The sequence below is a fragment of the Pongo pygmaeus genome, chromosome 7 (assembly GCF_028885625.2).
Source record: "Pongo pygmaeus isolate AG05252 chromosome 7, NHGRI_mPonPyg2-v2.0_pri, whole genome shotgun sequence".
In the NCBI taxonomy this organism is placed as follows: domain Eukaryota; kingdom Metazoa; phylum Chordata; class Mammalia; order Primates; family Hominidae; genus Pongo; species Pongo pygmaeus.
Window position 1 is genome coordinate 146,088,015 of NC_072380.2, and position 22,213 is coordinate 146,110,227.

The 22,213-nt window shown below is 44.1% G+C and overlaps 1 protein-coding gene across 2 annotated transcripts in view; it reads left to right on the forward strand.

The window, feature by feature from the left end:
• Nucleotides 1–21,495, forward strand: part of CCN4 (cellular communication network factor 4) — a 41,560-nt gene extending 20,065 nt beyond the window's left edge. Inside the window, exons 2-5 of one of the 2 annotated variants that reach the window (XM_054499552.2) lie at nt 1,980–2,259; nt 10,419–10,679; nt 15,290–15,483; nt 17,326–21,495. In XM_054499552.2, the coding sequence (XP_054355527.2) occupies nt 1,980–2,259; nt 10,419–10,679; nt 15,290–15,483; nt 17,326–17,625 (1,035 nt within the window). In that variant the 3' untranslated portion in view covers nt 17,626–21,495. The remainder of the gene's footprint in view (nt 1–1,979; nt 2,260–10,418; nt 10,680–15,289; nt 15,484–17,325) is intronic. The other variant, XM_063669095.1, reaches the window with a different exon arrangement.
• Nucleotides 21,496–22,213: the final 718 nt, after the last annotated feature.

Here is a 22,213-nt window from a genome sequence, read left to right on the forward strand (position 1 = left end):
GGGGCCCCAGGTGAAAAGATAGGAAGGGCCTCTCAGCCACAGGGAACTGCATCACAGCAGCCTTCAGGTAGGGAAAGGGTGGATTTGACCAAGTCCTGAAATCAAGCCTATGGGAGATGAAAGCTTCAAGTCGGGTTTTGTCTGTTGACTTGCAAGGGCTTTATTTATTGCATCAATATTTACTACATTTATTGTGCGCCAGGCTCAGAGCCTAGTCAGACTAATTCAGAAATTCATCTGAACCACTCTCCTCATCCCTGGTCCTTCAAGGTGCAAGAGTGGATCCCACTCTCCTGGGCAGAGCAGTTACTTCCCTGATGTTCAGAGAGCTTCCATGCCTCCTTGGAACGCCCAGCACTTTGTGTAGTAAATCCCTCGAGTTGTAGTAAATCACCTCTAATACTTGCCTCTCCCATAAGCTGTGGGTTCCCCAATCATAGGGACCTTTAACGCTTATCTTCAAATGTCTAAAACTTAAGAGAGACTATGAGCTAACTCTGCAAATGTCTGTTGAGTGAATGAAAGAACCCAGAGGAGGCAAAAGTAAAAGCTGTTGCAATGAGAGTTAGGAGATTAATTTGCATCTTGGCCTTGCTGTGAACTGTGTCATTCTGGGAGTGTCTATCTGTCTCTTTGGGTCTTGCTTTCCTCCCCTGTAAAGGAGGAAAGAATTTGTCTGAATAGCTCAGCACCGGAGCCTGGTGTTCAGAGTGGAAAGCAGATCTATAATCCCACAAAGCAGGCTCCTCTGCTTCCAGATGGAGGGAGCAGCCCAGAGCCCAGCCAGCTCCCTGCCCCAGTCCCACAGAAACCCTGGATTCTCCTCTGCTTACTTAAGAACTCAGCCGTCAAGGACGAGAAGTGCTGGGCAGGATGCTCCATGGCCTGCCCAGGAGTGGGAGGACTGACTCAGAGCCTGGCTCCAGACCCCGCTCCTGTGTCCTCAGGCGATTCTCTTCCTCTGGTAGGCCCAGGTCTCCTTCGAGATAGAGCAAAGGGCACAGATGGTATTCAGGGGGGCAACCAGATGGAACGGCAGGTGACTGGGTGCTGAAGATACAGGCAGCTTGAAGCTCCTGCACTCAGACACCCAGGCATCTCCATCTGCTGCTCCTCAGGCCTGGGCAGCTCTTAGGGCCTTGGTTTCCCTTCCCAGCTGGCCTCTTGTTGTGTTCATCATATTTGCCAAAATAAAGATGAAGCTGTTGGCTGGGGGACGGTAATGGGGATGCTGGGGAGGAGTGCGGGTTGGTAGAGCGGAGTGTGTATGTGTTGGGTGGGGGCGTCTCATTGCCCTGAGAGCAAAATAAAAGGGCTTCTCCATGCAGGGCTTGTGCTGGCAAAGGAAGCGCAACTCATTCCCCAAGGGCTGGGGCCCATGTAGCTGCCAGGAGTTATAAGGTTGAATACCTGCCGCTGCACCACGCCAGCCCTTTCCAGATACTCAGAGGAGAAAAAAAAATAATAGGTCAGCGGACCGAAACCGGTGTTAAACAGGAGTCCTCTGACTCAGAGAGGCCTTAAGAACTCTTGGTGAGTGAAGGAACTGGCCCTGCAGGTCGTCACAGAAGAGCCATGGGATCCAAGCCCCGCGCAGCCACATGACTCACAGCCAGCTTCCACCTGCTCAGGGCCTCGGCTTCCTCCCTGTAAAGTGAGGCCACCTCACTTACCTCGGGGCTGCAGGGACAATCACTCAAGAAAGGAAAGGAGCAGGGGCTGATGTGGAATTTGGGCCCCACCGCTGACCAGCGGAAGGATTCGGGCAATTGGTTTAACTTCACTGCATGTTGGTCTTCTCTGTTCTATTTGTTTTATTGAGAATAAAGGAGATGTTTGGCTATCAAAAGCATGATAGAAAAAATAATTTTATGAAAACCTTTTGAACAGCATGAGGACAGGAATGCAATGGCAGGGCCCTTCAGGCGTTGAAACCCCTGCCTCAGCAGCCCCCCTTTCCCTCTGCCCTCCCCCCGCAGGCCCTCTCTCCAGCACCTACAACCATGGACTTTACCCCAGCTCCACTGGAGGACACCTCCTCACGCCCCCAATTCTGCAAGTGGCCATGTGAGTGCCCGCCGTCCCCACCCCGCTGCCCGCTGGGGGTCAGCCTCGTCACAGATGGCTGTGAATGCTGTAAGATGTGCGCTCAGCAGCTTGGGGACAACTGCACAGAGGCTGCCATCTGTGACCCCCACCGGGGCCTCTACTGTGACTACAGCGGGGACCGCCCGAGGTACGCAATAGGAGTGTGTGCACGTAAGTGAGTCCCTCCATACCTTCTGACCAGCCCCTGAGCACCCCCAGCTCTGGCCCCAAACCCCTCTCCCTTGGCACCCCCACAGCCTTTCACCTGGCCAGGCTTCTGTTCAGCAGGAGATACACCCCATGATCAGAGGCCAGAGGCTGGGCCCTTCCTGGGAAGGGGAGGGAAGGATGCCTGCACTACTCTCGCCTCCAGAACTTTGCTTCTTGCTTTATTCTCAGTCCTGGAGGCACATTCGTGGCTGTCCCCAGGGAAGAGGGAGACGCCATGAAATACCTAAGCCTGGTTTTGTTCTCTTAGTGGTGGGACATTTTAACAAATGTCCATGGCCTACTAAGACACACCAGCATACTACAGAACTCCAGCTATTTTGCTAATACTGTAAATTAAAACAAGATGGTTTTAAAAATCCAATAGCCTTGAAAGAATGAAAATCAGCAGCCTGCAGTCATCCCTTCCCACTAGCTACCTACATTTCTCAGTTACTACAGTCACTTTAATTTTCTAGTTATTTCTTCTGAAATAACTAGAAACTTTTATAGTAGTAACTATACTACTATATAGTATATAGTTACTATATACTATATAGTAGTTACTATATAACCACTGATATATAGTAGTTACTATATAACTACTGATATATAGTAGTTACTATATAACTACTGATATATAGTAGTTATATATATAACTACTGATATATAGTAGTTATATATATAACTACTGTTATATAGTGTATATATAGTATATACACTATGGTACTATATAACTACTATATATAGTGTATATATAGTATATATAACTACTGTAGATACTATATAGTATATGTACTATAGTACTATATATACTATATAAGTATATATAACTACTATATATACTATATATAGTATATATAACTACTATATATACTATATATAGTATATATAACTACTATATATACTATATATAGTATATTATATATATATATACACTATATATATTGTCTTTTTAATGACCTTGAAGAACAGTTTTCACAGGGGGAAATATACTATATATACTATATATAGTAGTTAAATATACTATATATACACTATATATAGTAGTTAAATATACTATATATACACTATATAGAGTAGTTAAATATACTATATATACACTATATAGAGTAGTTAAATATACTATATATACACTATATATAGTAGTTATATATACTATATATACTATACATACACTATATGTAGTAGTTATATATACTATATATACTATACATACACTATATGTAGTAGTTATATATACTATATATACTATATATAGTAATTATATATATATAACTACTATATAACAGTAGTTATATATATATAACTACTATATAACAGTAGTTATATATATATAACTACTATATAACAGTAGTTATATATATATAACTACTATATAACAGTAGTTATATATACAACTACTATATAACAGTAGTTATATATATATAACTACTATATAACAGTAGTTATATATATATAACTACTATATAACAGTAGTTATATATATATAACTACTATATAACAGTAGTTATATATATATAACTACTATATAACAGTAGTTATATATATATAACTACTATATAACAGTAGTTATATATATATAACTACTATATAACAGTAGTTATATATATATAACTACTATATAACAGTAGTTATATATATATAACTACTATATAACAGTAGTTATATATATATAACTACTATATAACAGTAGTTATATAGTAACTACTATATAGTAGTACTACTATATATATATAGTTGCTACTATAAAATGTATGTCTTCTGCTGTATCTTAATTGCCTTGATATATCAATTTTTGGATAATATATTAATATTCTAAGATAGCTGATGATTTAGCTCCTCAATACCACCTTATATACCCCTACCTTCCAAATAACATTGCCATAATTTTTGGTTATACAATCATCAGTATTTACAATATTATGACTGTGTAAATATTGTTCACTGCAATATGAGATCATGTACTTGTTTGAATTTCCTTCCTTATGATGCTTTTTGTTTTTCCTGGACTTTCTAATGGCCTTTGCTTTTTCTTTATCCTTGGTGTATTCTGATATCCTCCTGTTTGGAGGTAGTTGTTGTTGTTGTTGTTGTTGGTTGTTGTTTTCTTTGGTCTTTAAGTGCTCCATCAAGGGGATTCTATCCTTTTTTGTTCCAAGACACCTCCTTTATGAAACTTTCTGACCTCCTGCTTCTGTCTGGACTTGTATTTCCTTGAATTGTGTAAGCATTACCCAAAATATATGACTCATCAGATTAAGAGAGCTAACTAGGTATTATGATGCAGCAGCCTAACTTCTGAAAACTTCCACAAAGTCTCATAAACCCAAAAACTCCCTTCTTCCCTTAGTGCTGAATCAAGCCTTCCCCTTATCTATGACTTCATATACACCCTATCACATAGTCACACACAACGTAGTCTCTCATCCTCAGCTAACCATTATATTTTTTGAGGTGGATTGTCAATGAGGATTACGTACATCATTTGCAGTCAGACAGTTTTGTTTTATCTGAACCTCATGGTTAATTTATGACAGTTTCTTCTCTTTTATCATTGGTTCATACTTCAACTTTCACACCAATCCTTGTGTCTTTGGCTTTCTGTGAATAACCATCCCACTTCTCCCATCTTTCTAATTTTTCTTCTTTTACTGAAACTCATTAGCAGCCACATAAATGGTATGTTCAAAGAGAACTTGCAGCATCACCTGCTCAGAATCATCTGATGTGTTGGTTATAAATATTATTCCTGAGCCCCACCCCAGACTTGTTGAATCAGAGTCTCTGGAAGTGGGAATGAGGATCTAGTCCTTTAACAAGACTCCCAGGTGATTCTCATGCATGCTAAAGTTCAAGAATTGCTGCTAATATACTCAGTCATCTGTTCCCTCCCCTTAACCCAGGTAGGGAAACCTGGCCCGGACTTCTTACACTAGAACCACCTCCAGTTATATGAGCCTGTCTCATAATTTATTCTGCCAGTAAAAACTGTTCTTCAAGGTCATTAAAAAGATAATTCTGTTCACTACCATTGCATTAATCTCTAAAGCTGTATTGAGATCTTGTCATCTGCCAGGCACCACTCATTTATAGATGTTCTGTCATGGATCCAAAGATTGTGTGAACCCAGAAACTGCCTGTTCTGCCTGCCTTCCCCACCAGTGGCCTGGAAAACCCCCTTCCCTGTCCTCCTCATCCCCTATCTCTGCATCTTAGGTCCTGCCTTGACCCAGTATAGCCACTTAACTTCCCAACACCATGGGCTTCTGTGTACTTCCTTTCCTTTTATTTGAAAAAAACAAAAACTGTAGGCCAAAGGAGATTGTAATAGATTTTACACCTACCAATGGTTCCCTGGTCATGAAGTTTTACAAGCATTGAGATAAATAAAGCTAACCAGGAGCTATAGAAATTCTCAGAGGCTTCAAATTTTCATGTCCATTGCCAAACTCCAAAAGAGAGGTATCCTAAGCATCATAATAAATTTTTTAGATGTATTTAATACTAAATTTTTTCAGTCGGATAGTTTCTTACCCACCCATTACACTACACACACACACACACAAACACACAGTTATACATATACACATCACACAATGTGCCCACATGTGCACACACACAACTCACTAGTGCTCTGTTGAACATGTTCCCAGAAGTGCTACCATAGTGTCTGAATTCATGAGACCCTAATGCAGGAAATAAGAGAGTGTGGGGTCTGCAAAAGAATACACCTCTGGGCCAGAGGGTAAACAGAACAAAGGGTTCCTCTAAGAAACAATTTTTCCACAAATGGTCAGCTAAGCCAATGGACAGTTCCTAGGACAGGCTAAATCTGTCCTTGAAGATTTGCATGTAATTAGACCAGAACAAGGCAGGTAATAAAAATGCGCAATTGCAACCCTGGCTTATGTAACTCAAACAGAGTATGATGGGGACAATGGCAATCTGGTGTGTGCAAGCCCTGCTCTCAGAGAGATCACCCTACTGGGCCCAGCCACTGTGGCCAAGCAGAAAAAAGCTAGGTCTTGTTCAGCATACTTAGTTTTCAAGAGAATCCAGGTATATAGATTTGTGTATGATTTGTAAACATTGGCAATACATTCAAAAATATTTTTAAAACCACTCTGTGGGCCAAACTAAATACATCTGTGGGCAGAGGGTGACCTCTCAGTTACATCGTTTGGCTATTTCAGTTGTACAAACACTACTCTACGTTTAAATGAAGCTGGGTCAGGCCTGAGGGCAGTGTGGTTTGGTGGAAGGATTATGATATTTACAGGCTGACAGACTTGGGTTTTAGATCCTGGCTCTGCCACTTACTAGCTACGTGACCATGTGCACATCTCTTAAGGAGCCTGATAAAACTAACCTCACATGGTTGCTGCAGAATAAATAAGGAAATGCCAAAAAAATAAAAATAAAAGTGATTGGCTGCTCTTGGCTTGGCTTGCAAAGAAAGTTACCTCAGTCTTATTCACGGCCACCTTTAGAGGAGGGAGCAGGTCTAGCTCCTGGCCTAGATCCCCCATACTGAAGAGTGAGGGAGTAGTAAACTCATGCATGCTCTTTGGACCTAGACAATCAAGCTGGAATCCCAGCATCATCACTCACTAGTACTATGACTTTAGGCGAACTACTTAGCTTTTTAAGTCTCAGTTTCTTCTTCAAGGAAAACATGACAAAGAAAGTTTATATCTCTGGGTGGTTAGAATGTCAAGTGCCTGCTACATGGCAGGAGCTGAATAAAGAGTAGAGCTCACCCCAGCTCCCATCCATCCATCCCTCCATTGATTCTTCACACATTAAACATAGGTGAGGCCGCAAACACAAACAGAGCTACAAGGCGTGGCCCACTGTCCCTGCTGACAGCGTGAGCTGACGGTCCATGGGAGGTGTGGGAAGGGAGGGAAGGCCCCAATGGCAGAGCAAGTTGACTTGAATTCCTGAAAGTGCTTCAGTAAGAAGAAAGCTAACTCGATCTCACCTGCACTTGCAGATCTGAGATTAGATAGGAGGTGGTGAAGGAAACCCAACTGGCTTCACCATTTCACCTTTGATTAGTTAGAAAGTGAATGAGTCAGCTGACGGGACCATCTGCAGCCATCATGCATCCCACTAGCCTGTGGTGGGCAGGCTGGTCAGAGCCAGTAGCAGTATCTCACTTCCCCATCCAAAGCTCCAAGGAGAGAGACTGGAGTGCCTTCTAGCTGCAGTGGTTTTCAACCTTAGCTGCAAACAGGATTCACCTGGGGAGCTTTAAAAATATGGTGATCAACAAAAGAAGAATGCTGACACCCAGGTTCACCCCCATATTCTGAGGCCTGGCATGAGAATCACAATTTTTGAAAGCTCCCCAGGTTCCCCTGGAGTTCCCCTGTGCAGCTGGTGGGGAAAGCCACTGTGCTGGGGACTCCGGGCATCTAGCACTGACCTCTCCCTTCAAAGTCTCCACATGCAGGGGCAGAGTCCAGGGCTTAGCCCACTCCCTTCTACACACACACACACACACACACACACACACACTCTTCCTGGAGAGACAGCGTGCAGGCAGAGGCAGGGTGACTCAGAATGCAAAGATGAGTGATTCACCCAGCGCTTCCTCTGCTTTTTTTGCCTTCCTCTGTCCCCTCCTTCACTGGTGTCTGGTGGCAGGAAATGAGCTGTGGAGTCAGGTCTCCTGGGTTTGAGTCCCAGCTGTATCATTCAACAGTTTCGTGACCTTGAACAAACGAATCATTTAACCTCTCTGAGAGCTTCCCTGTCCATCAAAGGAGAAAAATAAAACTCTCTTCATGAAGTCATTGGGGGAACTGAATGAGATAATGTATCAGATGATACCTGGCACTAGATCAGAGGGTCAGTTGATGTTAGTATCTTTCCTTTCTGCACCTTCTGCACGGATAACCGCACCCCAAGAAAAACAGTAGCCGCAGCAAGGTTCACACAAACCGGGATTCTGCTTCCCGTTGTGGTCACCTTGGACGCGACGTGTCTTCACCTTACTGAGACTTTGTTTTGCTATATATAAAGACAAAGATGATAATGTGATAGTGTTTCTGTATAGAATAAAATAAGTAATGCAATGCACAATACAGAGGAGACCCAGTATCCAATAACAGAGACAGTACTTTGAAAACCTTCATGCCTGCTAGACATTAGGATTATTAATATTATTAATAGCCACCTTCAGGCAAACCCTGAAGGACAGAACTGTTGGCCCACTGCAGATTCCAAACTGCTCCTCCTTGGGTGGCCACTCATGATGTCCGGGGCTCTCTACCTGCATTTCCAGAAGCTGTCCTCCAGAGAGAGCATGGTGTCAAGGGTGACATCTGGCCCGGAAGTACCCAACTATCCCTGACTCCAAACTGGCATAACTAACTCCACATGGCCACTTGGTTGTCAACCAGGCATCTCGCGCATAATGGAGAACACTTGAGTCCACCCGACCGAAACTCTGCTTGTCCAAAGAGGACAGAGCATCTTCCTCCTTCTTAACTCCTCTCTTCTCCCCCGCACAGCCCCTCTGTCAGTAAGTCCTGACAGCTCTCCTTCCAAATCTGTCTGGAAGACGAGCTCTTCTCTTTCTGGCTTCAGACTGCTCCCTCCCACCTGGGTCTCAGGGTGGTCCCCCATGCTACCTTTGCCCTCTGATCTATCCTCAACTCAGCACCATGAGTGTTCTTGCAAAGCATACTTTTTATCATTCATTCAGCAGTTGCTTACTGAGCACCTACTATGTGCTAAGCTCTAACAGCTTTGCACTTGCTCTACAAGGAAGCCTTCTCTGACCTCCTCTCCTTCCCTTTTCCTTCTTGTCTCCCCTCCTCAGACCTCTCCTGCAGCCCAGGCTTGCTCCCACCTGTGGTCTTTTTACTTAAGTGGGCCCCTCCCTACCTGGAAAGCTCCTCCCCCAACCCCTGGGCTGGCTTCCTTCCTCACTCCCTTCAGGCTTTGCTGAGCATCGTCACCCAGTGAGGCCTACCCCATCCACCTGATTTAACCCTATTCCCGTTTGCGCTGAGAATACTCACCAGCAGCACTACAGGCTGCAGCATTTACCCCAAAATAACTTTGCCACAAAATATCTCACTTTTATTATTCTATTCACATCATTCTAGAATACCAACTTTGAAAAACAAAAGATATCATTCTATTTACAGCATTGTGTTTTTTTAGTAGTGGTATTTCCATTTACAAAATATAGTAATTCTCGATCAGTGAAAATGTCAAATCCTAGAAAACCCAGCATTCCTATGCGTAATTGTTCTTCAACAGTTGGCTGGGATTCACTTGACGAATCTGATTTTTCTGAAATAGATTATTCTGATGATTCAGACAATTCTGATGTTAGTTCTGTTTAGAAAGAACTCCAAGAAACAGTTTTTATATTTTAGTTTTACATGGAAAATCAGTCAGATTTGCTTCAACCTCAAAAAGTGTGTTTATGTAAAATTAAATGAGCTCTGGCAGCTAGCTGAACTTTTTTTTTCTAAACAGGGAAAGGGTTATTAATAAATTTGCAACTGTCTCCCCCCTCCCAACTCCCCCTCCCTGCTCCACTTTTCTCCCAGACACTTGTAACTGCCAACATTCCATATGACCTTTCCACAGCATAAGCTCTTTGAGGGCATGTCTTTTGTCTGTTTTGTTCACTATTGAGTCCCCAGCACCTAGAAGGCTCCATGAATGTGTATGGAATGAATGGAACATGTGTTTCGAAGTGTTCTAGCTTTTTTTACAAGTCCGTCACCTTCAGAACCATGAGCCCTAACGGCAGGTCTTTGTCAGTACCAGGCTTTGTGCCTGGTGCTGGGGACCCTGCAGAGAGCAAGCCAGCCAAGTCGTCCCTTGGGATGCTGCATCCCTCCACTCCCTGGGTGCTGGCTGAAGCTATAAAGAAACTCCTGCACTCCCTTTGCTGAAGTCCCACCAAACACTCAGCCCTGCCCTGTGCGCTCTCACACCTCCCTGCCTTTGCCTTTGTGCCTCTGTTCCTCCTCCATGCTGGGAGCCATCCCCGGGATTGGGGTGTGGTCCACATGGAGCCCCTATAAAGGCAGCTGGGCCAGCCAGGGGCACCAAGGCCACTGGGCCTGACCCGCCGCCTGTGTTTGCAGAGGTGGTCGGTGTGGGCTGCGTCCTGGACGGGGTGCGCTACAGCAACGGCCAGTCCTTCCAGCCTAACTGCAAGTACAACTGCACGTGCATCGACGGTGCGGTGGGCTGCACACCACTGTGCCTCCGAGTGCGCCCCCCGCGTCTCTGGTGCCCCCACCCGCGGCGCGTGAGCATACCTGGCCGCTGCTGTGAGCAGTGGGTGTGTGAGGAAGACGCCAAGAGGCCACGCAAGACCGCACCCCGTGACACAGGAGCCTTCGGTGGGTGTGGGCCCAAGTGGGCTGGGGTTGGGACCCTACAAATGGGTTGTGGACCCTCCTGGAGCTCTGACCACCATAGAGTGACTCATTCCCCAGTCCACTACCTACTAGCTTTGTGACCTTGAGAAAGTCATACCTCCCCTGAGACCCTATTTCCCCAACTGTAAAACAGAAATAATCCTATCTATCTAGTCTGTGCTGTGGGATCCTCCCAGCATAAAATGAGGAGTGCTTTGCAAAGAAAAAAGCCCTAAAAGTGCAATCCATTATTATCCTACTAAAGAGTTAGGGATGGGTGGTGGAAGAAGGGTAGGTATGTGGGTACCTGAGGAGAGGAGGTATGAGCAAGAGGAGATGGGTCTAGTAGAAGCTTCATGATGACTTGGGGCTTCCCCCTTGCTATGGCGATGAGTGGGCAGGTGAGATTTCAGCCAGGTAAACCAGATAAGAGGAAGCCCTGGAAAAGAAGGGTGGGGACAGGCCCAATTGTTTCACTGCTGCTTACTGGAATCTAGCCCAGTGCCATACACTTAGCAGGTATCCAATTAATGTTTGTCATACTGATGGGTGAGTAGATGGATGAATGAATAGATAAATAGATGGATGAATAGATAGATAGGTGGGTGGATGGATGGATGGATGGATTGGTGAAGAGATGGATGGATAAATAGATAGATGAATGTATAAATAGAGGGATGAGTGGATGGATAGATGATGGATGAATAGGTGGATGACGGATGGATGAATGGATGGATGATGAATGAATGGGTGGATTAATAGATGGATGGATAAATAGGTGGATGTATGAATAGATGGGTGGATTGATGAGTGGATAGATGAATTGATGGATAGGTGTATAAATAGATAGATGGGTGGGTAGATGGGTGGATAGATGAATAGATAGATGAATGTATGAATAGATGGATGGATGGATGGATGGATGGATGGATGGATGGATGGATGGATATATGTACAAATAACTAGATGAGTGGACAGATGTATGGATGAATGGATGGATGGATGAATTGATAAATGGACAGATGGATGAATAGATAAATGGACAGATGGATGAATAGATAGACGGATGTATAAAAAATTGGATGATTGGATGGACAGATGATGGACAAATGGGTGAATGATGGATGCATCAATTAATGGATGAATGGAGGATGGATGGATGGATGGATGGATGATGTACAAATAAGTAGATGAGGGGACAGATGGATGGATGAATGGATGGATGGATGGATGAATGGATGAATTTAATGGATGGATGGATGAATAGGTAGATAGATGTATAAATAAATGGATGATTGGATGGATAGATGATGGACAAATAGGTGAATGATGGATGGATCAATTAATGGATGGATGGATGGAGGGTGGATGGATGGATGAATGGGTGTGTGGGTGGATAGATGGATGGGCTAATGAGGATCTGAACTAGGGCAGTGGGAATAGAGGCAAAGAAGGAACAGACACAAGAGGCATTGCTTGAGTAAGACTGAAGGTCTTAATGTCAATCTAATGCATGGAGTGAAGAAGAAAGAGGGACAGAGGCTGACTCCCAGGGCTTGCCATTGCCTAGGATCAAATACAAGAGAAGGAGCACATTTGGGCCAAGGGAGACCTACTTTGTTTGAAACAGACTGAGTTTAAGGCAGAGTGCCCTGCCCATGGGATCTTAAGAGGAGCTTCCAGTTTCTCTTTATGGGGAGGAAGGAGACGAAATAGGAGAGCTCTGAAGTCATCTGCTTGGATCTGCTGGTGGTGATGGCTAGGATGGCCTGAGGGTAACATCCACAGTGAGACAGAGGGGGTCTGAGGCAGAGGTCTGGGAATGCTGACATGTGAAGGGTGAGCAGAATAAGAGGAGGCATGGGGAAACAGAGAGGAGGGTTGGGATGTATGAAGAAAACCAGGAGCATCTGATGCCATGGCAGGCAGCAGATGAGGACATTTCTAGAGGAAAGTGCTTATGAGGCAACCAGTAGAGAGCAGTGGAAAAATGGCAATAGAGTGGGAGTTCTAAGAGTATTGGTAGTTTTTTTTAAAAAAATTATATATACTGAAGATTGCTCAGGGACGGTGTGGGGCAGGATTTCTGAAGCTCGGCACTGTCAACATCTTGGATGAAAGAATGCTTTGTGGTGGGGTTGTCATGTGCATTGGAGGATGTTTAGTAGCAATCTAATGCATGGCTACTAAATCCCAGCAATCTAATCCCTAGCCTCTACCCACTAGATGCCAGAAACATCCTCTCCCTCAGAGATGTGACAACTAAAATCACCTCCAGACACTGCCAAATGCACCCTAGGAGAGAAAATTGCTAAAAAGAAGCAGTCCTGTGAGGATAGGAGGAGGCGTTGAGGAAAGCTTTGTCCCCAGCAGCCCCAGGGCAGCAAGGCAGCTGTCCCACCACCACCTCCCCAGCAGGGCCACACAAGGGTCACAGGGGAGCAGGGAGGCAGAAGCTGTCTGCCATTGTGTGTGGCCCAGTGACCCCGTTCTGACCGAGCACAAGCGGAGCCCCTGCCTAGCCGAGGCGACCCAAAAACCAAAGCCTCTTTATCCTCCTGGGCAATTCCCTACCCATCACCTCCCAAGATGCTTGCAGCTCCAGCTCCTGTCAGCCCTGCCCCTCCTGTCCTTGGATGCCTCCTGTTTCAGGTGTCTCCTCTCACTCAGTGATTCCTGAATTCATTCATCAATGTTCCCTGCACACCTATAAGCTTAGAGGAACTGACTTACCTTTCCTCTTTCTCTTTCTAATCCTAGTTAGATTTCTCTTCTTTTCTGTTTATCTTTTCCCCTCTCTTTCCCTCCCCTCATTCTTTTTATTACTTTTATTACCTTCCCCGTTTCTTTCTCTCTCTCACACCCACACACTCTTTTTCTCTGTCCTCCTCTCCTTCTTTCTTTCTCTTCTCTCTGAGCTTCTGTCTTTCCATCCCTTCCCTGTCTGCCTGTTCCCTCCTCTCCTCATGCTCATGTGCATTTGGATGGGATAGGCCTCCTCTCCACTGCATCTTGTTCCATCTTTCTGTGGGCAGTTCTGTCTTAACAGCTTTTAACTTGCTTTGGTCTCGAGCTCACTACCATTTTCCGTTTTTCAGATAGTTAGAGAGCACCTACTATCTTCTAGATGCGAGAGATACATGCATCAATAGGACCATCCAAGAGTGGGTAGTTGAGTTGGCTGACAGTCAAATGACCACACAGACTCACATTAACTAAGGGCTTTAGCTTACTGAAGGCCGGGGACAGCTTGGGTGCTTTCATAGGTGTGAAGTCATCTTTTCTATCACAGCACTGGAAAGAGATGTGATAGCCAACCCCATCTGCAGGTGGGGATCCTGAGGCAAGGAGGTGTGAGCTAGCTTATTGGAAGTCACATAGCCAGCAAGTAGCAGTGCTGCCAGTTGAACCCTGGTGATTTGACTCTGAAGCTTGTATGTCCTTTTTTTTTTTTTTTTTTTTTGAGACAGAGTCTTGCTTTTTAGACCAGGCTGGAGTGCAGGGGCGTGATCTCGGCTCACTGCAACCTCTGCCTCCCAGATCAAGCAGTTCTTGTGACTGAACCTCCTAAGTAGCTGGGATTACAGCACATGCCACCACGCTTGGCTAATTTGTGTATTTTTTAGTAGAAGTGGGGTTTCAACATGTTGGCCAGGCTAGTCTCAAACTCCTGACCTCAAGTGATCCACCTGCTTTGGCCTCCCAAAGAAGCCTGTATGCCCTCTTACCCACTATGCCCTCGGCATCACTGCGACAAAATGTTAGGTTCTGGGATGTAGCTACTTGCCTTCGAACTTCCCCCAAATAAACTTTCTCTCTGCAGAGGCAGGAGAATGTCTTTTAAAACTCTTATTCCTGGTCAGGCACGGTGGCTTATGCCTGTAATCCCAACACTTTGGCAGGCTGAGGTGGGTGGATCACCTGAGGTCAGGAGTTTGAGACCAGCCTGAGCAACATGGTGAAACCTCGTCTCTACTAAAAATACAAAATTAGCCAGGCATGGTGGCCCATGCCTGTAATCTCAGCTACTTGGGAGGCTGAGGCAGGAGAATAGCTTAAAACCCAGGAGGTAGAGGTTGCAGTGAGCTGAGATTGCACCACTGCACTCCAGCCTGGGCAACAAGAGTGAAACTCTGTCTCAAAAAAAAAAAAAAAGTCCTATTCCCAGCACCTAGCAAGATGCTTGATGCATACTCAGTAAAAATCTAGGCCCTAGGATTGTATTGCCAGCCCCACAGGCAGCTGTTATTTTTCTAACAGGGAGACAGGCCCAGGGTGGGTTATCTAAGATCACACAGCTTGTAGATGGCAGAGCAGAATTTGAACTTGGGTCCACCTGTCTCTAAAGATGGGTTTCCTCCCATGCTTCCGCACTGCCTCTTTTGATCAGAAACATACAAGGAGCTCAGAACATGTCCTCCACTCCCTGGGTACCTTTGCTGGTTAGAAGCCAACTTGCTGCCCTGTGGGGAGGGACAGCCAATTTCTCTGTTCTCGTGAGTTCTGGGGACCGCAGACCTTAGTGTGATGAAGGTGAGGGTTGGGGCTGGTGGGAGCTGTAGATTCATGTGGATTCTGGTCCCCACACACAGATGCTGTGGGTGAGGTGGAGCCGTGGCACAGGAACTGCATAGCCTACACAAGCCCCTGGAGCCCTTGTTCCACCAGCTGTGGCCTGGGGGTCTCCACTCGGATCTCCAATGTTAACGCCCAGTGCTGGCCTGAGCAAGAGAGCCGCCTCTGCAACCTGCGGCCATGCGATGTGGACATCCGTACACTCATTAAGGTGGGTCCAGAGCAGGGGTGGACGTCTAGACTTCACAAGCAGAGAAACCTGGGTTTGAGCCTGGCTCCTGAACTTCCTCGTGGGGAGCATTTGTAAAGTGGGAATAGTTAAGCTCACCTGGTAGGTCTGGTGTAACAGCTATTTCAGATAATGCAGGTCACCAGATTGGTGCATTGTGAATTTCAGTCCATGGAAGCTTTGGTAGGTATCATATTATTAGAATCAGGATCACTCCGGAGAAACCTCAGGGACCCTCAGGAGTGGTCCTCTATAATGATTCTGAGGGATCCTTACCAATTTCCATCCTCCCTTCACTCCTGTGCCAGCCCACCCACACACAGCAGCCACACTGGGTGTACAGAGAGCACTAAATGAGGCTCAGGACCCCTAGAGTCAAATGTCTACTTGCATTAATTGCACGTGCCTGTGGCCAATCTCTGCTCATCACTGAGCCCCCATTCCCTCACCATTAACATATTGGAGTTGATCTCTGAAATCCCTTTCAGCTTTAAGAATCCAAGATAATTAAAATAAACATCAAAGAAAATTGGGCCACTCATTAGCTTGAGCCCCGGTCTCAGAGTTAAAAGTGGATCTGATTTATCTAATTCAAGTCCCCCTCAATCATGCCTTAGGAGTGGTCAGCCTTTTGTCACACGAAAAACAAAGTAAAACAAAAAATTCAACAGTTATTCCATTTTTGGAATGCTGATGGTTTCTCAGGGATGTTGAGGACAGGTTTGCCTCCCATGTAGAAAAGACAGCACAGCTTCCTGTGATCCTCTTCAGACATCCAACGTCACTCCTCATCCCCTAGACACCTTCTCCAGTCATCTATATATTGATCAACTGGATCCATTTTTCTTCTTCCTTCTCCTTCTTCTCCTCTTCTTTCTTCTTCTTCCTCTCTGATTATTTTTCCCTGTAATACTAGCTTTTGTATTTTCTGCACTTAGTATACAGTAAGCATTCCACAGACATCTCTTAACTGAAAACGTACATGGAAAAGGTACCAGCTGCAGAAGAATGACAGTAAACAAAGGTCCTAAGCTGAGTGAGACGGCTCTACAATTACCGGACCACATAATGCAAGTCCAAACCAATTTTGATTTCCAACCAATTTTTTTCCAGAATTATGTGCCCTCAGAGGGTTTCCCAAATTGGGCAAGCTTCATGCCGCCATACAGCCTAGATCTAGCATACTGTTTACACAGTAGACCCTGAGAACCCTCAATCCAATGGGTTTAGTAAGTGCCTACTCTGTACTAGGCATGGAATTATACCACAGAGACACAGAAAGAACAGCAAATCTCAAGTGACCCATAGCCCAGTGGAAGGTAGCATTACCTTTAAATAATGTCAATCCATTTGAATCCATTGAATATTAAAGGTACGTGTGAAAGGCCACGAGAAGCAAAGGCAGGCGGGGAGGTTAGGGCAAAGCGTGTCCCCTGAGCGTGGAGTCCCGATGCCAGTTCTGCCACTAGCTAGCCAGGGGAACTTGCTTGGATGAAGGAGCTACATAGGCTCCCCATGTTGGTGAAACCATGATGAACGACTGGCCATAGGCAAGACAAAAATGCAGGACAAAAGAGAAACTGCAGGCTGTGAGATACAACCCAAACAAAACATTTTCCTCTGTGGTCCTCCATTTACCCCTGTGCGGTATGCTGGATCTCACCGTGTTTGCTGTTGCCCCTCCTTGCTTGAGGATGCTGTGAAGCTGAAAGTAAGGTGGAATGCTCCCACATAGTGAGAAGGGAAAAACTGGGAGCTCAGGGGAAGAAGGTGGTTGTCCATTCTCTGAGCACCCCCACTGAAATTTCCTTTCCTTTCCTTCAGGCAGGGAAGAAGTGTCTGGCTGTGTACCAGCCAGAGGCATCCATGAACTTCACCCTTGCGGGCTGCGTCAGCAGACGCTCCTATCAACCCAAGTACTGTGGAGTTTGCATGGACAACAGGTGCTGCATCCCCTACAAGTCTAAGACCATCAGTGTGTCCTTCCAGTGTCCTGATGGGCTTGGTTTCTCCCGCCAGGTCCTATGGATTAATGCCTGCTTCTGTAACCTGAGCTGTAGGAATCCCAATGACATCTTTGCTGACTTGGAATCTTACCCTGACTTCTCAGAAATTGCCAACTAGGCAGGCACAGATCTTGGGTCTTGGGGACTGACCCAATGCCTGCAAAGCAGTCAGCCCTTATGGCCAATAACTTTTCACCAATGAGCCTTAGTTACCCTGATCTGGACCCTTGGCCTCCTTTTCTGTCTCTAACCACTCAAATGACTCCTGACGGTGCTGCTCAGGCCCATACTATGAGTTTTCTCCTTGACATCATTCAGCATCTACTCTAAAGAAAAATGCCTGTCTCTAGCTGTTCTGGACTACACCCAAGCCTGATCCAGCCTTTCCAAGTCACTAGAAGTCCTGCTGGATCTTGCCTAAATCCCAAGAAATGGAATCGGGTAGACTTCTAATATCACTAATTTCTTCTTCAGATGACAAACCACAAGACTCTTTGGGTCCATTCAGATGAATAGATGGAATTTGGAACAATAGAATAATCTATTATTTGGAGCCTGCCAAGAGGTACTGTAATGGGTAATTCTGACATCAGCACACCAAAACTATACTGATTCCAAATATGTGTGCACCCCAAGGTCATCAAATATTTGCCAAGTGAGGTGAATAGTTGCTTGATTTTGATTTTTAATGGAAAGTTGTATCCATTAACCTGGGCATTGTTGAGGTTAAGTTTCTCTTCACCCCTGCACTGTGAAGGGTACAGATTAGGTTTATCCCAGTGAGAAATAAAATTTGATAAACATTCTTATTGATGGGAAAAGCCCCCAGTTAACACTCCAGAGACAGGGAAAGGTCAGCCCATTTCAGAAGGACCAATTGACTCTCACACTGAATCAGCTGCTGACTGGCAGGGCCTTGGGCAGTTGGCCAGGCTCTTCCTTGAATCTTCTCCCTTGTCCTGCTTGGGGTTCACAGGAATTGGTAAGGCCTCTGGATTAGCCTGTCTGGCCCCTGAGAGTGGTGCCCTGGAACATTCCTCTACTCTTACAGAGCCTTGAGACATCCAGCTGCAGACCATGTCAGACCCACTGAAATGACCATGACAGGTTCAGATAGGGGTGTGGGTCAAACCAAGAAGTGGGTCTACTTGGTAGCAGCCTGGGGTGACCTCTAGAGCTGGAGGCTGTGGGACTCCAGGGGCCCCCCTGCTCAGGACACATCTATTGCAGAGACTCATTTCACAGCCTTTGGTTCTGCTGACCAAATGGCCAGTTTTCTGGTAGGAAGATGGAGGTTTACCAGTTGTTTAGAAACAGAAATAGACTTAACAAAGGTTTAAAGCTGAAGAGGTTGAAGCTAAAAGGAAAAGGTTATTGTTAATGAATATCAGGCTATTATTTATTGTATTAGTAAAATATAATATTTACTGTTAGAATTCTTTTATTTAGGGCCTTTTCTGTGCCAGACATTGCTCTCAGTGCTTTGCATATATTAGCTCACTGAATCTTCACAACGATGTTGAGAAGTTCCCATTATTATTTCTGTTCTTACAAATGTGAAACGGAAGCTCATAGAGGTGAGAAAACTTGACCAGAGTCACCCAGCTGGTGAGTGGGAAAGTTAGGATTCAGATCGAAATTGGACTGTCTTTATAACCCATATTTTCCCCGTTTTTAGAGCTTCCAAATGTGTCAGAATAGGAAAACATTGCAATAAGTGGCTTGATTTTTCAATGTCATTTTTCCCTCTTATAGTCTTTGTAGCTCCTTTTCAAAAGACAAGAATATCTGATTTTCTGATAATTTAGGTACTTAAGCATCCAAAATACATGGGACACACAAAAATCCAAGAATTCCCTATAGCTTATCCCCTCTTTCCCATCAGAACCAGCTCTCATCACACATTTAAAAGATGATTCTGTTTACCCAATGCTGCATATTGAATGTTGTGTAGTTATTCACAGGGAATTCTGTGCAGTGTGCAGAGAGATTCCTAAAGAGGAAAAGGACTGGGAATACATCCTCCTTACTGTGACCTCCCCAAAACCTAGTCCAGTGCAAGGTATACAGTGGTGCTCATTAAATACTTGATGAATACAGGAAGTTGTGCATGTGTTCCTACTTTTATTTGAAGCTCTCTTCTTCCAAAGCTACATGAAAATAGAATTTTAACAGTCAAAATTTTATATTAAGTGCCTTAGCAAAAGAGACATTTAATATTTTAAAGAAATGCATATGTATGTATACATATATTTGTGTATGCATATGCAAGAATTCTTGTATAAAGAGAATTCACTCCATGAATGATCTCTTCTGTAAGTCAGTGTGAATCATGTTAGATTTTCTGAGAGTGAAAACACCTGCCATCTACAAATTACAAGGCTGGATAACAGCTCACTCCATTTGAAATTCAGTGGAAACCCAAGAGCTAGGTTCTTACTGAATTTGCATCTCAATTTGGGAAACTGAACTTAGCTTTCAAAGATCATAGGAAGTCTGGTTGGAGAAACTAGGGATTATTCTGGCAATGGGTGGAGGAAGGTGGTCAGAATAACACAGTCGCCATTGGTTTTGAGAAATGGAACTATCTTATGCAGAGCCCGGAGGGCTTCATGGGTTGAAGCCATGGAGAAGGAAATTTGGATCCAATGTAATGAAGCTCTTTCTAAGTCAGAATTTCCCTGCAATGGTGTGGCCTGATTCAATAAAAATTAAGAATAATAAATATAATGGAAAAAATCTCCACTGATTGTTTACTTGGTGCCAAGCACTATGCTAAGTCGTTCATTATCTTATTTAATTGTTACAGCAATTTTGAGTATGCATCTCTTCACTATTTTATAAATGGAAAAGAGAAGTCAGCCCCCAAAAAGTTAGAGCTCAAACAGCAGCTTATTCTACCAGCCCCTGCTCTTGCGGAGGCCTCTAGAAAAGACCTGAATGACTCCTATTGGAGAATCACATCTACAAGGGGCTTCAAATAGACCAAATAGATCATCACCTCTGTGGTCCCTTGTTAACTATATGTTCTGAGACAAAGGAAAGGTACCCTAAGGGTTAGTTAACCTTTGCTGAGGAAATTTACATTCATACTTAGAGTGAATTACTCAGGTGTGCTTAGGTGTGCAAAAGGGAGGGAGACCGGAATTCACCAAGTTAAATCTTGCTAAACCTTATCATAAGCATTTGATGAGCGCTTAGCATACACCAAGCCTTGTGGAAGGTGCTTTCCTGCCATATCTCATTTAATCCTCACAGCAAACCTACAGAATATGGCATTATCATCTGAGTCTCACAGAAGTTTAATAGTGTACTCAAAGTTTTACCAGCTAGTGAACAGCAGACCAAGACTGGAAACCCAGGATAGTCTGATACCTGAGCCATCTCTTCTTGTGCTACGCCTAGTTATTCTGTCCCCCAAATCAAAAGGCATGACCTTTATAAGAGGAGCTTTACTGACAATAGCTGCAATTTTAACTTTGAAAATGATTCAGAATTATCAAAGATAGTAGATTCAAATGACATGATTGTCTATAATCTCGCTAGCCTTGTACTGTGTGTCCATAGCAATTACAGGGAAGTAATCTAGCTCCTATTACGTTGAACTATGTCGCTGCTTTTTACAAACTTGTCTTGATCCAAAGCAGCCACAATGATAGCCCTGCATATCTGGGAATCATAACAGTCAACTATGTATCTCTGTGTGAGTATATATATGTATGTATATATCTATTTTCAAACTGTGATTTAATATTTAAATATTCCTACTGCCATTTTTGTGACTGAAAAACTACACATGAGGAAACGTCTTAGAATATTCCAATAGAGGAAAAATAACACTTGGGCAATCTGTCATGTTTCACAACAGTCCTCATTTTTCTCATGATCTGTATAGCGTGGAACGTGTTTGCTCAATGTGAAGGGTTTTCATTGCTCAATTTCTATGTGTAAGCCTCTTCCTTAAGGTAATAAACCATCAGCAAAGTCACGTACTGGATTTGGTGGCTTTTCTTGTACAGGCAGTTGTTATGAGACAATGATGGAGCATTGAGCATGTTCAATAAATGTGCAGATGGTGGAAACGAGGTCCCAGATACTTTATATACTGAAATTAAAATGGCTAAAATACTTTGGAAATGGGCTTAGAAACACAAATTTTAGAACTCAGAGAAGACAAGGGCTGCCAATGTATCCAGGCTGGAAGACACCTCATGTAAATATAAAATGAAATTTTTGGCATTCATTCATTCATTCACTTACTCACATATTCAGTGTCTTTCTACATCCCCAATGAGACTGAGTACCGTGAGGTCGGGGACTGTAACTGCATCCTCTGAGCCTAGCTCAGAAGCAGGTGCATGTCAAGAACTGAGTAAGCAAGGACTGGATGGATGGACAGAGTATCTATTGCCAGCTGCCTTAGGAACCAAGAGGAGGAAAAAGAAGCATAAGGGAGGGTGCAGATGCAATGGAAACAGTCCTGACTTTGGGCCTCAAGTGGATCTTGATATACTTTTTTCCTTACTAGGCCCATCTGAGCCTCAGTTTCTCCAGCTGTGAGATGTAGAAAATGATAGTACCTACCCCTCAGTGGAATGCGTATTGCATACAAAATTTTAAAATAGAGCTTAGAATACTAAGCACTTAATAAACTTAGAACATTAAGCACTTACTAAATACATCTATTATTAGCTGAGTTTCTTCAT